The sequence below is a fragment of the Carcharodon carcharias genome, assembly GCF_017639515.1.
Source record: "Carcharodon carcharias isolate sCarCar2 chromosome 35 unlocalized genomic scaffold, sCarCar2.pri SUPER_35_unloc_5, whole genome shotgun sequence".
Classification (NCBI taxonomy): Eukaryota; Metazoa; Chordata; class Chondrichthyes; order Lamniformes; family Lamnidae; genus Carcharodon; species Carcharodon carcharias.
The window spans coordinates 1,509,863-1,524,695 of NW_024470721.1; the positions used below are offsets into that span (position 1 = coordinate 1,509,863).

The following is a 14,833-nucleotide window of genomic DNA, read 5'->3' on the forward strand; positions in this document are numbered from 1 at the left end:
CTCCCCTCCCGTACACACTCTCCCCTCCCGTAGACTCTCTCCCCTCCCCCACACTCTCTCCCCTCCCACGCGCTCTCTCCCCTCCCACGCACTCTCTCCCCTCCCGTACGCTCTCTCCCCTCCCGCGCACTCTCTCCCCTCCCGTACGCTCTTTCCCCTCCCACGCGCTCTCTTCCCCTCCCGTACGCTCTCTCCCCTCCCGCGCGCTCTCTCCCCTCCCGCGCGCTCTCTCCCCTCCCGTACGCTCTCTCCCCTCCCACGCGCTCCGTCCCCTCCTGCGCGCTCTCTCCCCTCCCGTACGCTCTCACCTCTCCCACGCGCTCTCACCCCTCCCACGCGCTCTCTCCCCTCCCGCGCGCTCTCTCTCCTCACACGTGCTCTCACCCCTCCCGCGCGCTCTCTCCCCTCCCGCGCGCTCTCTCCCCTCACACGTGCTCTCACCCCTCCCGCGGACTCTCTCCCCTCCCGCGGACTCTCTCCCCTCCCGCGGGCTCTCTCCCCTCCCGTGCGCTCTCTCCCCTCCCATGCTCTCTCTCCCCTCCCACGCGCTCTCTCCCCTCCCGTGCTCTCTCTCCCCTCCCGCACGCTCTCTCCCCTCCCACGGACTCTCTCCCCTCCCGCGGACTCTCTCCCCTCCCGCGCTCTCTCTCCTCTCCCGTGCTCTCTCTCCCCTCCCGCGCTCTCTCTCCCCTCCCGCGCTCTCTCTCCCCTCCCGCGCGCTCTCTCCCCTCCCGCGGACTCTCTCCCCTCCCATACACTCACCCCCCCCGCGCACTCTCTCTCCTCCTGCCTGCTCTCTCCCTCCAGCCCACTCTCCCCCTCCCGCGCGCTCTCTCTCCTCCCACCTGCTGTCTCCCCTCCAGCCCACTCTCTCCCCTCCCGCTCGCGCTCTCCCCTCCCGCGCACTCTCTCTCCTCCCGCCTGCTCTCTCCCCTCCAGCCCACTCTCTCCACTCCCGCACGCTCTCTCCCCTCCCGCGCTCTCTCTCCCCTCCCACGCTCTCTCTCCCCTCCCGCGCTCTCTCTCCCCTCCCGCGCGCTCTCTCCCCTCCCGCGGACTCTCTCCCCTCCCGCGGACTCTCTACCCTCCCGCGCACTCTCTCCCCTCCCGCGCTCTCTCTCCCCTCCCGTGCTCTCTCTCCCCTCCCGCGCTCTCTCACCCCTCCCACGCGCTCTCTCCCCTCCCGCGGACTCTCTCCCCTCCCGCACACTCTGTTCCCTCCCGCGCTCTCTCTCCCCTCCCCCGCTCTCTCTCCCCTCCCGCGCACTCTCTCCCCTCCCATAGACTCTCTCCCCTCCCATAGACTCTCTCCCCTCCCGCGCTCTCTCTCCCCTCCCGCGCTCTCTCTCCCCTCCCGCGCACTCTCTCCCCTCCCATAGACTCTCCCCTCCCGCGCTCTCTCTCCCCTCCCGCACACTCTCTCCCCTCCCATAGACTCTCTCCCCTCCCGTACGCGCTCTCCCCTCCCATAGACTCTCTCCCCTCCCGCTCGTTCTCTCCCCTCCCGCACGTTCTCTCCCCTCCCGTGGACTCTCTCCCCTCACTCGTGCTGTCACCCCTCCCGCACGCTCTCTCCCCTCCCGTACACACTCTCCCCTCCCGTAGACTCTCTCCCCTCCCCCACACTCTCTCCCCTCCCGTGCGCTCTCTCCCCTCCCGCGCACTCTCTCCCCTCCCGTACGCTCTTTCCCCTCCCACGCGCTCTCTCCCCTCCCGTACGCTCTCTCCCCTCCCGCGCGCTCTCTCCCCTCCCGTACGCTCTCTCCCCTCCCACGCGCTTTCTCCCCTCCCACGCGCTCTCTCCCCTCCCGTATGCTCTCACCTCTCCCACGCGCTCTCACCCCTCCCACGCGCTCTCTCCCCTCCCGCGCGCTCTCTCCCCTCACACGTGCTCTCACCCCTCCCGCGCGCTCTCTCCCCTCCCGCGCGCTCTCTCCCCTCCCGCGCGCTCTCTCCCCTCCCGTACCCTCTCTCCCCTCCCACGCGCTCTCTCCCCTCCCGCGCGCTCTCTCCCCTCCCGTGCGCTCTCTCCCCTCACACGTGCTCTCACCCCTCCCGCGCGCTCTCTCCCCTCCCGCGCGCTCTCTCCCCTCACACGTGCTCTCACCCCTCCCGCGGACTCTCTCCCCTCCCGCGGACTCTCTCCCCTCCCGTGGACTCTCTCCCCTCCCGTGCGCTCTCTCCCCTCCCGTGCTCTCTCTCCCCTCCCGCGCGCTCTCTCCCCTCCCGTGCTCTCTCTCCCCTCCCGCACGCTCTCTCCCCTCCCACGGACTCTCTCCCCTCCCGCGGACTCTCTCCCCTCCCGCGCTCTCTCTCCTCTCCCGTGCTCTCTCTCCCCTCCCGCGCTCTCTCTCCCCTCCCGCGCTCTCTCTCCCCTCCCGCGCGCTCTCTCCCCTCCCGCGGACTCTCTCCCCTCCCGCGCACTCTCTCCCCTCCCGCGGACTCTCTCCCCTCCCGCGCTCTCTCTCCCCTCCCGTGCTCTCTCTCCCCTCCCGCGCTCTCTCACCCCTCCCACGCACTCTCTCCCCTCCCGCGGACTCTCTCCCCTCCCGCGCTCTCTCTCCCCTCCCGCGCTCTCTCTCCCCTCCCGCGCACTCTCTCCCCTCCCATAGACTCTCTCCCCTCCCATAGACTCTCTCCCCTCCCGTGCGCTCTCTCCCCTCCCACGGACTCTCTCCCCTCCCGCGCACTCTCTCCCCTCCCGCGGACTCTCTCCCCTCCCGCGGACTCTCTCCCCTCCCGCGCTCTCTCTCCCCTCCCGTGCTCTCTCTCCCCTCCCGCGCTCTCTCACCCCTCCCCCGCTCTCTCTCCCCTCCCGCGCTCTCTCTCCCCTCCCACGCTCTCTCTCCCCTCCCGCGCACTCTCTCCCCTCCCATAGACTCTCTCCCCTCCCATAGACTCTCTCCCCTCCCATAGACTCTCTCCCCTCCCGCGCTCTCTCTCCCCTCCCGCGCACTCTCTCCCCTCCCATAGACTCTCTCCCCTCCCGCACGCGCTCTCCCCTCCCGTAGACTCTCTCCCCTCCCGCTCGTTCCCTCCCCTCCCGCTCGTTCTCTCCCCTCCCGCTCGTTCTCTCCCCTCCCGCACGTTCTCTCCCCTCCCGTGGACTCTCTCCCCTCCCGCTCGTTCTCTCCCCTCCCGCTCGTTCTCTCCCCTCCCGCACGCGCTCTCCCCTCCCGTAGACTCTCTCCCCTCCCGCTCGTTCTCTCCCCTCCCGCACGTTCTCTCCCCTCCCGTGGACTCTCTCCCCTCACGCGTGCTGTCACCCCTCTCGCACGCTCTCTCCCCTCCCGTACACTATCTCCCCTCCCGTAGACTCTCTCCCCTCCCCCACACTCTCTCCCCTCCCACGCGCTCTCTCCCCTCCCACGCACTCTCTCCCCTCCCGTACGCTCTCTCCCCTCCCGCGCACTCTCTCCCCTCCCGTACGCTCTTTCCCCTCCCGCGCGCTCTCTTCCCCTCCCGTACGCTCTCTCCCCTCCCGCGCGCTCTCTCCCCTCCCGTACGCTCTCTCCCCTCCCACGCGCTCTCTCCCCTCCCGCGCGCTCTCTCCCCTCCCGTACGCTCTCACCTCTCCCACACGCTCTCACCCCTCCCACGCACTCTCTCCCCTCCCGCGCGCTCTCTCCCCTCACACATGCTCTCACCCCTCACACGTGCTCTCACCCCTCCCGCGCGCTCTCTCCCCTCCCGCGCGCTCTCTCCCCTCACACGTGCTCTCACCCCTCCCGCGGACTCTCTCCCCTCCCGCGGACTCTCTCCCCTCCCGCGGACTCTCTCCTCTCCCGTGCGCTCTCTCCCCTCCCGTGCTCTCTCTCCCCTCCCACGCGCTCTCTCCCCTCCCGTGCTCTCTCTCCCCTCCCGCACGCTCTCTCCCCTCCCACGGACTCTCTCCCCTCCCGCGGACTCTCTCCCCTCCCGCGCTCTCTCTCCTCTCCCGTGCTCTCTCTCCCCTCCCGCGCTCTCTCTCCCCTCCCGCGCTCTCTCTCCCCTCCCGCGCTCTCTCTCCCCTCCCGCGCGCTCTCTCCCCTCCCGCGGACTCTCTCCCCTCCCGCGCACTCTCTCCCCTCCCGCGGACTCTCTCCCCTCCCGCGCTCTCTCTCCCCTCCCGTGCTCTCTCTCCCCTCCCGCGCTCTCTCACCCCTCCCACGCACTCTCTCCCCTCCCGCGGACTCTCTCCCCTCCCGCACACTCTGTTCCCTCCCGCGCTCTCTCTCCCCTCCCCCGCTCTCTCTCCCCTCCCGCGCTCTCTCTCCCCTCCCCGCGCTCTCTCTCCCCTCCCGCGCACTCTCTCCCCTCCCATAGACTCTCTCCCCTCCCATAGACTCTCTCCCCTCCCGTGCGCTCTCTCCCCTCCCACGGACTCTCTCCCCTCCCGCGGACTCTCTCCCCTCCCGCGGACTCTTCCCCTCCCGCGCTCTCTCTCCCCTCCCGTGCTCTCTCTCCCCTCCCGCGCTCTCTCTCCCCTCCCCCGCTCTCTCTCCCCTCCCGCGCTCTCTCTCCCCTCCCACGCTCTCTCTCCCCTCCCGCGCACTCTCTCCCCTCCCATAGACTCTCTCCCCTCCCATAGACTCTCTCCCCTCCCGCGCTCTCTCTCCCCTCCCGCGCTCTCTCTCCCCTCCCGCGCACTCTCTCCCCTCCCATAGACTCTCTCCCCTCCCGCACGCGCTCTCCCCTCCCGTAGACTCTCTCCCCTCCCGCTCGTTCTCTCCCCTCCCGCTCGTTCTCTCCCCTCCCGCTCGTTCTCTCCCCTCCCGCACGTTCTCTCCCCTCCCGTGGACTCTCTCCCCTCCCGCTCGTTCTCTCCCCTCCCGCACGCGCTCTCCCCTCCCGTAGACTCTCTCCCCTCCCGCTCGTTCTCTCCCCTCCCGCACGTTCTCTCCCCTCCCGTGGACTCTCTCCCCTCACGCGTGCTGTCACCCCTCTCGCACGCTCTCTCCCCTCCCGTACACTCTCTCCCCTCCCGTAGACTCTCTCCCCTCCCCCACACTCTCTCCCCTCCCACGCGCTCTCTCCCCTCCCACGCACTCTCTCCCCTCCCGTACGCTCTCTCCCCTCCCGCGCACTCTCTCCCCTCCCGTACGCTCTTTCCCCTCCCACGCGCTCTCTTCCCCTCCCGTACGCTCTCTCCCCTCCCGCGCGCTCTCTCCCCTCCCGTACGCTCTCTCCCCTCCCACGCGCTCTCTCCCCTCCCGCGCGCTCTCTCCCCTCCCGTACGCTCTCACCTCTCCCACACGCTCTCACCCCTCCCACGCACTCTCTCCCCTCCCGCGCGCTCTCTCCCCTCACACGTGCTCTCACCCCTCACACGTGCTCTCACCCCTCCCGCGCGCTCTCTCCCCTCCCGCGCGCTCTCTCCCCTCACACGTGCTCTCACCCCTCCCGCGGACTCTCTCCCCTCCCGCGGACTCTCTCCCCTCCCGCGGACTCTCTCCCCTCCCGCGGACTCTCTCCCCTCCCGTGCGCTCTCTCCCCTCCCGTGCTCTCTCTCCCCTCCCACGCGCTCTCTCCCCTCCCGTGCTCTCTCTCCCCTCCCGCACGCTCTCTCCCCTCCCACGGACTCTCTCCCCTCCCGCGGACTCTCTCCCCTCCCGCGCTCTCTCTCCTCTCCCGTGCTCTCTCTCCCCTCCCGCGCTCTCTCTCCCCTCCCGCGCTCTCTCTCCCCTCCCGCGCGCTCTCTCCCCTCCCGCGGACTCTCTCCCCTCCCGCGGACTCTCTCCCCTCCCGCGCACTCTCTCCCCTCCCGCGGACTCTCTCCCCTCCCGCGCTCTCTCTCCCCTCCCGTGCTCTCTCTCCCCTCCCGCGCTCTCTCTCCCCTCCCGCGCACTCTCTCCCCTCCCGCGGACTCTCTCCCCTCCCGCGCTCTCTCTCCCCTCCCGTGCTCTCTCTCCCCTCCCGCGCTCTCTCACCCCTCCCACGCACTCTCTCCCTTCCCGCGGACTCTCTCCCCTCCCACGCTCTCTCTCCCCTCCCGCGCACTCTCTCTCCTCCCGCCTGCTCTCTCCCTCCAGCCCACTCTCCCCCTCCCGCACGCTCTCTCTCCTCCCGCTCGCGCTCTCCCCTCCCGCGCACTCTCTCTCCTCCCACCTGCTGTCTCCCCTCCAGCCCACTCTCTCCCCTCCCGCTTGCGCTCTCCCCTCCCGCGCACTCTCTCTCCTCCCGCCTGCTCTCTCCCTCCAGCCCATTCTCCCCCTCCCGCGCGCTCTCTCTCCTCCCACCTGCTGTCTCCCCTCCAGCCCACTCTCTCCCCTCCCGCTCGCGCTCTCCCCTCCCGCGCACTCTCTCTCCTCCCGCCTGCTCTCTCCCCTCCAGCCCACTCTCTCCACTCCCGCACGCTCTCTCCCCTCCCGCGCTCTCTCTCCCCTCCCGCGCTCTCTCTCCCCTCCCGCGCTCTCTCTCCCCTCCCGCGCGCTCTCTCCCCTCCCGCGGACTCTCTCCCCTCCCGCGCACTCTCTCCCCTCCCGCGGACTCTCTCCCCTCCCGCGCTCTCTCTCCCCTCCCGTGCTCTCTCTCCCCTCCCGCGCTCTCTCACCCCTCCCACGCGCTCTCTCCCCTCCCGCGGACTCTCTCCCCTCCCGCACACTCTGTTCCCTCCCGCGCTCTCTCTCCCCTCCCCCGCTCTCTCTCCCCTCCCGCGCACTCTCTCCCCTCCCATAGACTCTCTCCCCTCCCATAGACTCTCTCCCCTCCCGCGCTCTCTCTCCCCTCCCGCGCTCTCTCTCCCCTCCCGCGCACTCTCTCCCCTCCCATAGACTCTCTCCCCTCCCGCACGCGCTCTCCCCTCCCGTAGACTCTCTCCCCTCCCGCTCGTTCTCTCCCCTCCCGCACGTTCTCTCCCCTCCCGTGGACTCTCTCCCCTCACTCGTGCTGTCACCCCTCCCGCACGCTCTCTTCCCTCCCGTACACACTCTCCCCTCCCGTAGACTCTCTCCCCTCCCCCACACTCTCTCCCCTCCCACGCGCTCTCTCCCCTCCCACGCACTCTCTCCCCTCCCGTACGCTCTCTCCCCTCCCGCGCACTCTCTCCCCTCCCGTACGCTCTTTCCCCTCCCACGCGCTCTCTCCCCTCCCGTACGCTCTCTCCCCTCCCGCGCGCTCTCTCCCCTCCCGTACGCTCTCTCCCCTCCCACGCGCTCTCTCCCCTCACACGTGCTCTCACCCCTCCCGCGCGCTCTCTCCCCTCCCGCGCGCTCTCTCCCCTCACACGTGCTCTCACCCCTCCCGCGGACTCTCTCCCCTCCCGCGGACTCTCTCCCCTCCCGCGGACTCTCTCCCCTCCCGTGCGCTCTCTCCCCTCCCGTGCTCTCTCTCCCCTCCCGCGCGCTCTCTCCCCTCCCGTGCTCTCTCTCCCCTCCCGCACGCTCTCTCCCCTCCCACGGACTCTCTCCCCTCCCGCGGACTCTCTCCCCTCCCGCGCTCTCTCTCCTCTCCCGTGCTCTCTCTCCCCTCCCGCGCTCTCTCTCCCCTCCCGCGCTCTCTCTCCCCTCCCGCGCGCTCTCTCCCCTCCCGCGGACTCTCTCCCCTCCCGCGCACTCTCTCCCCTCCCGCGGACTCTCTCCCCTCCCGCGCTCTCTCTCCCCTCCCGTGCTCTCTCTCCCCTCCCGCGCTCTCTCACCCCTCCCACGCACTCTCTCCCCTCCCGCGGACTCTCTCCCCTCCCGCACACTCTGTTCCCTCCCGCGCTCTCTCTCCCCTCCCCCGCTCTCTCTCCCCTCCCGCGCTCTCTCTCCCCTCCCGCGCTCTCTCTCCCCTCCCGCGCACTCTCTCCCCTCCCATAGACTCTCTCCCCTCCCATAGACTCTCTCCCCTCCCGTGCGCTCTCTCCCCTCCCACGGACTCTCTCCCCTCCCGCGCACTCTCTCCCCTCCCGCGGACTCTCTCCCCTCCCGCGCACTCTCTCCCCTCCCGCGCTCTCTCTCCCCTCCCGTGCTCTCTCTCCCCTCCCGCGCTCTCTCACCCCTCCCACGCGCTCTCTCCCCTCCCGCGGACTCTCTCCCCTCCCGCACACTCTGTTCCCTCCCGCGCTCTCTCTCCCCTCCCCCGCTCTCTCTCCCCTCCCGTGCTCTCTCTCCCCTCCCACGCTCTCTCTCCCCTCCCGCGCACTCTCTCCCCTCCCATAGACTCTCTCCCCTCCCATAGACTCTCTCCCCTCCCGCACGCGCTCTCCCCTTCCGTAGACTCTCTCCCCTCCCGCTCGTTCTCTCCCCTCCCGCTCGTTCTCTCCCCTCCCGCACGTTCTCTCCCCTCCCGTGGACTCTCTCCCCTCCCGCTCGTTCTCTCCCCTCCCGCACGCGCTCTCCCCTCCCGAAGACTCTCTCCCCTCCCGCTCGTTCTCTCCCCTCCCGCACGTTCTCTCCCCTCCCGCGGACTCTCTCCCCTCCCGCGCACTCTCTCCCCTCCCGCGCTCTCTCTCCCCTCCCGTGCTCTCTCTCCCCTCCCGCGCTCTCTCACCCCTCCCACGCGCTCTCTCCCCTCCCGCGGACTCTCTCCCCTCCCGCACACTCTGTTCCCTCCCGCGCTCTCTCTCCCCTCCCCCGCTCTCTCTCCCCTCCCGTGCTCTCTCTCCCCTCCCACGCTCTCTCTCCCCTCCCGCGCACTCTCTCCCCTCCCATAGACTCTCTCCCCTCCCATAGACTCTCTCCCCTCCCGCACGCGCTCTCCCCTTCCGTAGACTCTCTCCCCTCCCGCTCGTTCTCTCCCCTCCCGCTCGTTCTCTCCCCTCCCGCACGTTCTCTCCCCTCCCGTGGACTCTCTCCCCTCCCGCTCGTTCTCTCCCCTCCCGCACGCGCTCTCCCCTCCCGAAGACTCTCTCCCCTCCCGCTCGTTCTCTCCCCTCCCGCACGTTCTCTCCCCTCCCGTGGACTCTCTCCCCTCCCGCTCGTTCTCTCCCCTCCCGCACGTTCTCTCCCCTCCCGTGGACTCTCTCCCCTCACGTGTGCTGTCACCCCTCTCGCACGCTCTCTCCCCTCCCGTACACTCTCTCCCCTCCCGTAGACTCTCTCCCCTCCCCCACACTCTCTCCCCTCACGCGCGCTCTCACCCCTCACGCGCGCTCTCTCCCCTCCCACGCGCTCTCTCCCCTCCCACGCACTCTTTCCCCTCCCGTACGCTCTCTCCCCTCCCGCGCACTCTCTCCCCTCCCGTATGCTCTTTCCCCTCCCACGCGCTCTCTCCCCTCCCGCGCGCTCTCTCCCCTCCCACGCGCTCTCTCCCCTCCCGCGCGCTCTCTCCCCTCCCGTACGCTCTCACCTCTCCCACGCGCTCTCACCCCTCCCACGCGCTCTCTCCCCTCCCGCGCGCTCTCTCCCCTCACACGTGCTCTGTTTCCATCTCTGCGGGAGGGGTGAGAGCACGTGTGAGGGGAGAGAGCGCGCGGGAGGGGAGAGAGCGCGCGGGAGGGGAGAGAGAGTGGGGGAGGGAACAGAGTGTGCGGGAGGGGAGAGAGCGCGCGGGAGGGGAGAGAGAGCGCGGGAGGGGAGAGAGTCCGCGGGAGGCGAGAGAGTCCGTGGGAGGGGAGAGAGCGTGCGGGAGGGGAGAGAGCGCGCAGGAGGGGAGAGAGAGCACGGGAGGGGAGAGAGCGCACGGGAGGGGAGAGAGTCCGCGGGAGGGGAGAGAGTCCGCGGGAGGGGTGAGAGCACGTGTGAGGGGAGAGAGCGCGCGGGAGGGGAGAGAGCGCGCGGGAGGGGTGAGAGCCCGCCCTCCTACTCAGACAGAATTTTGTTAAGATCTTACAGAGATGGAAACCCTCCCCTACTCCTCCTTCAAATGTTTAAAACTTTGTTCAACTCAGCTTGGTGTCACTAATCTACAGTTTCCATCTCTGTAAGATCTTAACAAAATTCTGTCTGAGTAGGAGGGCGGGCTCTCACCCCTCCCGCGCGCTCTCACCCCTCCCGCGCGCTCTCTCCCCTCCCGCGCGCTCTCTCCCCTCACACGTGCTCTCACCCCTCCCGCGGACTCTCTCCCCTCCCGCGCTCTCTCTCCTCCCGCCTGCTCTCTCTCCCCTCCCGTGCTCTCTCTCCCCTCCCGCGCGCTCTCTCCCCTCCCGCACGCTCTCTCCCCTCCCACGGACTCTCTCCCCTCCCGCGGACTCTCTCCCCTCCCGCGCGCTCTCTCCCCTCCCACGGACTCTCTCCCCTCCCGCGGACTCTCTCCCCTCCCGCGGACTCTCTCCCCTCCCGTGCGCTCTCTCCCCTCCCGTGCTCTCTCTCCCCTCCCGCGCGCTCTCTCCCCTCCCGCACGCTCTCTCCCCTCCCACGGACTCTCTCCCCTCCCGCGGACTCTCTCCCCTCCCGCGCGCTCTCTCCCCTCCCACGGACTCTCTCCCCTCCCGCGGACTCTCTCCCCTCCCGCGCTCTCTCTCCTCTCCCGTGCTCTCTCTCCCCTCCCGTGCTCTCTCTCCCCTCCCGCGCGCTCTCTCCCCTCCCGCACACTCTGTTCCCTCCCCCACTCTCTCTCCCCTCCCGCGTGCTCTCTCCCCTCCCCCACGCTCTCTCCCCTCCCGCGTGCTCTCTCCCCTCCCCCACGCTCTCTCCCCTCCCGCACGCTCTCTCCCCTCCCCCACGCTATCTCCCCTCCCCCACGTTCTCTCCCCTCCCACGCGCTCTCTCCCCTCCCGTACACTCACTCCCCTCCCGTACACTCTCTCCCCTCCCGTAGACTCTCTCCCCTCCCCCACACTCTCTCCCCTCCCGCACGCTCTCTCCCCTCCCGCAAGCTCTCTCCCCTCCCCCACGCTCTCTACGCTCCCACGCGCTCTCTCCCCTCCCGTACGCTTTCACCTCTCCCACGCGCTGTCACCCCTCCCGCGCGCTCTCTCCCCTCCCGCGCGCTCTCACCTCTCCCGCGCACTCTCACCCCTCCCGCGCGCTCTCTCCCCTCCCGCGCTCTCTCACCTCTCCCGCGCGCTCTCACCTCTCCCGCGCGCTCTCACCCCTCCCGCGCGCTCTCTCCCCTCCCACACGCTCTCTCCACTCTCGCGCGCTCTCTCCCCTCACACGTGCTCTCTCCCCTCCCGCGGACTCTCTCCCCTCCCGCGGACTCTCTCCCCTCCCGCGGACTTTCTCCCCTCCCGCGCGCTCTCTCCCCTCCCACGGACTCTCTCCTCTCCCGCGGACTCTCTCCCCTCCCGCGCGCTCTCTCCCCTCCCGCGGACTTTCTCCCCTCCCGCGCGCTCTCTCCCCTCCCGCGCGCTCTCTCCCCTCCCGCGCGCTCTCTCCCCTCCCGCGCGCGCTCTCCCCTCCCGCGCGCTCTCTCCCCTCCCGCGCGCTCTCTCCGCTCCCGCGCGCTCTCTCCCCTCCCGCGCGCTCTCCCCCTCCCCGGTGCTCTCTGCCCTCTGGGCCCTGCTCCCTGGCCCTGCTCGTTGGGCTGGTGATAGTTTGTGTATTTATGGCCTCAGTTTCCTTGTGCTTACTCTCTGAACTCTCACCCTGCAGTGAAGGACAAGGAAGATGCCCACGTGGACTCAGAAGCTCGGCCCATGAAGGACGAAACCTTCGGTGAATACAGGTAAGAAAGTGAAATAGTACAGACCAGCCAGCCGGGAATGGCAGCTGAAGCTTATACTCCAGGTCTTTTGTCCCACAAAATGGGTAGACAGGCAAAGGTGACAGAAATAGACTCCTCGAGGCAAACAGGGAGCTCAAAGGGCCCTTCGGAAAAGACCGACAATTCGTCCTATCAGAGCCCAGCTGTGTGTTTAGACCATTTACCATTGACATACCAATTAAAAACACCACTTCCACAATGGTGACCAGCTCATATCCTGTTTGCTGTGTGTGGACAGCATGTTAGACTGAGGGTCAGCACTGAGGGAGCGCCGCACTGTCGGAGGGTCAGTACTGAGGGAGCGCCGCACTGTGGGAGGGTCAGTGCTGAGGGAGCGCCGCACTGTCGGAGGGTCAATGCTGAGGGAGTGCTGCGCTGTGGGAGGGTCAGTGCTGAGGGAGCACCGCACTGTCGGAGGGTCAGTGCTGAGGGAGCGCCGCACTGTCGGAGGGTCAGTGCTGAGGGAGCGCCGCACTGTGGGAGGGTCAGCGCTGAGGGAGCGCCGCACTGTCGGAGGGTCAGTGCTGGGGGTGTGCCGCACTGTGGGAGGGTCAGTGCTGAGGGAGCACCGCACTGTCGGAGGGTCAGTGCTGAGGGAGTGCTGCGCTGTCGGAGGGTCAGTGCTGAGGGAGTGCCGCACTGTCGGAGGGTCAGTGCTGAGGGAGCGCCGCACTGTCGGAGGGTCAGTACTGAGGGAGCGCCGCACTGTCGGAGGGTCAGTGCTGAGGGAGTGCCGCACTGTCGGAGGGTCAGTGCTGAGGGAGCGCCGCACTGTCGGAGGGTCAGTGCTGAGGGAGCGCCGCACTGTCGGAGGGTCAGTGCTGAGGGAGCGCCGCACTGTGGGAGGGTCAGCGCTGAGGGAGTGCCGCACTGTCGGAGGGTCAGTGCTGAGGGAGTGCCGCGCTGTGGGAGGGTCAGGTTGTGCATGTTACAGCTTCTCTCTTTTTTCCTTTCTCATGCTTTCCTCCTGCAAACAGGTCACTGGAGAGGTAAGACAATGTCTCTGTTACTGTCTGTTCTCCTTCACTCTCTGCTCGTTGTGTAAACGTCTGCTTGTTTTCTTCCTGTGTTACACAACATTTGCCGAGGTCTCACGGGGCAGGGACACCAGGGGAAGGGGCAGGGGACAACACCAAGGGTGAAATGATAGGAGTTAAATTCGACGTCTGTAGATTAGTGACACCAAGCTGAGTTGAACAAAGTTTTAAACATTTGAAGGAGGAGTAGGGGAGGGTTTCCATCTCTGTAAGATCTTAACAAAATTCTGTCTGAGTAGGAGGGCGGGCAGAGTTAGTTTGAACACAATGAGGATGTTGGGAGGTGGAGGTTGTGGAATTGCCTTTTCGAAAGGGCAAGTGATGATAGACGAGAGGGGCACTGATTCTCGTCGTGCCAGTAAACTTGATGGACAGCGAAATGTGTGTGGATATAGATGTGAGCAAAGCTGTGATGTATGTGTATCAGTGTGGCTGTATGTACATGCGAGTATGTGGGGTGGTTGTGTGTGTGTGTGTGCGTGTGAGATATGTGTGGTGTCTGTATAGTGTCAGCAGCAGTGTGTGTGGTGTCTGTGTCTGTCTTTGTGTGCATGTCTGTGTGTGTGTTGCCTGTTTCTTTCTGTGTGTGGTGTCTGTGTCTCTGTGGGTGTGTGTGTGTGTGGTGTCTGTGTCTCTGTAGGAGTGTGTGTGTGTGGTGTCTGTGTCTCTGTAGGAGTGTGTGTGTGTGGTGTCTGTGTCTCTGTGGGTGTGTGTGTGTGTGGTGTCTGTGTCTCTGTAGGAGTGTGTGTGTGTGGTGTCTGTGTCTCTGTGGGTGTGTTTGTGTGTGGTGTCTGTGTCTCTGTGGGTGTGTGTGTGTGTGGTGTCTGTGTCTCTGTGGGTGTGTGTGTGTGTGGTGTCTGTGTCTCTGTAGGAGTGTGTGTGTGTGGTGTCTGTGTCTCTGTGGGTGTGTTTGTGTGTGGTGTCTGTGTCTCTGTGGGTGTGTGTGTGTGTGGTGTCTGTGTCTCTGTAGGAGTGTGTGTGTGTGGTGTCTGTGTCTCTGTGGGTGGGTGTGTGTGTGGTGTCTGTGTCTCTGTGGGTGTGTGTGTGTGGTGTCTGTGTCTCTGTGGGTGGGTGTGTGTGTGGTGTCTGTGTCTCTGTGGGTGTGTGTGTGTGTGGTATCTGTCTCTGTGGGTGTTGGTGTGCGTGGTGTCTGTGTCTCTGTGGGTGTTTGTGTGTGTGGTGTCTGTGTCTCTGTAGGTGTGTTTGTGTGCATGGTGTCTGTGTCTCTGGGTGTGTGTGTGTGTGGTGTCTGTGTCTCTGTGGGTGTGTGTGGTGTCTGTGTTTCTGTGTCTGTGTGTGTGTGTGGTGTCTGTGTCTCTGTGTCTGTGTGTGTGTGTGGTGTCTGTGTCTCTGTGGGTGTGTGTGGTGTCTGTGTCTCTGTGTCTGTGTATGTGTGTGGTGTCTGTGTCTCTATGGGTGTGTGTGGTGTCTGTGTTTCTGTGGGTATTCGTGTGTGTGGTGTCTGTGTCTCTGTGGGTGTGTGTGTGTGTGGTGTCTGTGTCTCTGTGGGTGTGTGTGTGCATGGTGTCTGTGTCTCTGTGAGTGTTTGTGTGCGTGGTGTCTGTGTCTCTGTGGGTGTGTGTGTGCGTGGTGTCTGTGTCTCTGTGGGTGTGTGTGTGTGTGGTGTCTGTGTCTCTGTGAGTGTGTGTGTGTGCGTGGTGTCTGAGCCTCTGTGGGTGTATTTGTGTGTGTGTGGTGTCTGTGTCTCTGTGGGTGTGTGTGTGCATGGTGTCTGTGTTTCTGTGGGTGTTTGTGTGTGTAGTGTCTGTGTCTCTGTGGGTGTGTGTGTGTGTGGTGTCTGTGTATCTGTGGGTGTTTGTGTGTGTAGTGTCTGTGTCTCTGTGGGTGTTTGTGTGTGTGTGGTGTCTGTGTCTCTGTGTGTGTGTGTGTGCATGGTGTCTGTGTCTCTGTGGGTGTGTGTGTGTGTGTGGTGTCTGTGTCTCTGTGGGTGTGTGTGTGTGCATGGTGTCTGTGTCTCTGTTGGTTTGTGTGTGTGTGGTGTCTGTGTCTCTGTGGGTGTGTATGTGCATGGTGTCTGTGTCTCTGTGGGTGTGTGTGTGTGTGGTGTCTGTGCCTCTGGGTGTGTGTGTGCATGGTGTCTGTGTCTCTGTGGGTGTGTATGTGCATGGTGTCTGTATCTCTGTGGGTGTGTGTGTGCGTGGTGTCTGTGTCTCTGTGGGTGTTTGTGTGTGTAGTGTCTGTGTCTCTGTGGGTGTGTGTGTGTGTGTGGTGTCTATGTCTCTGTGGGT

The 14,833-nt window shown here is 66.5% G+C and overlaps 1 protein-coding gene across 2 annotated transcripts in view; it reads left to right on the forward strand.

Moving 5' to 3' along the window:
• The window catches only part of LOC121274257 (neural cell adhesion molecule L1-like), a 479,567-nt gene that overhangs the window by 456,762 nt on the left and 7,972 nt on the right, over positions 1 to 14,833 (forward strand). Inside the window, exons 25-26 of one of the 2 annotated variants that reach the window (XM_041181466.1) lie at positions 11,436 to 11,508; positions 12,525 to 12,536. In XM_041181466.1, the coding sequence (XP_041037400.1) occupies positions 11,436 to 11,508; positions 12,525 to 12,536 (85 nt within the window). The remainder of the gene's footprint in view (positions 1 to 11,435; positions 11,509 to 12,524; positions 12,537 to 14,833) is intronic. The other variant, XM_041181467.1, reaches the window with a different exon arrangement.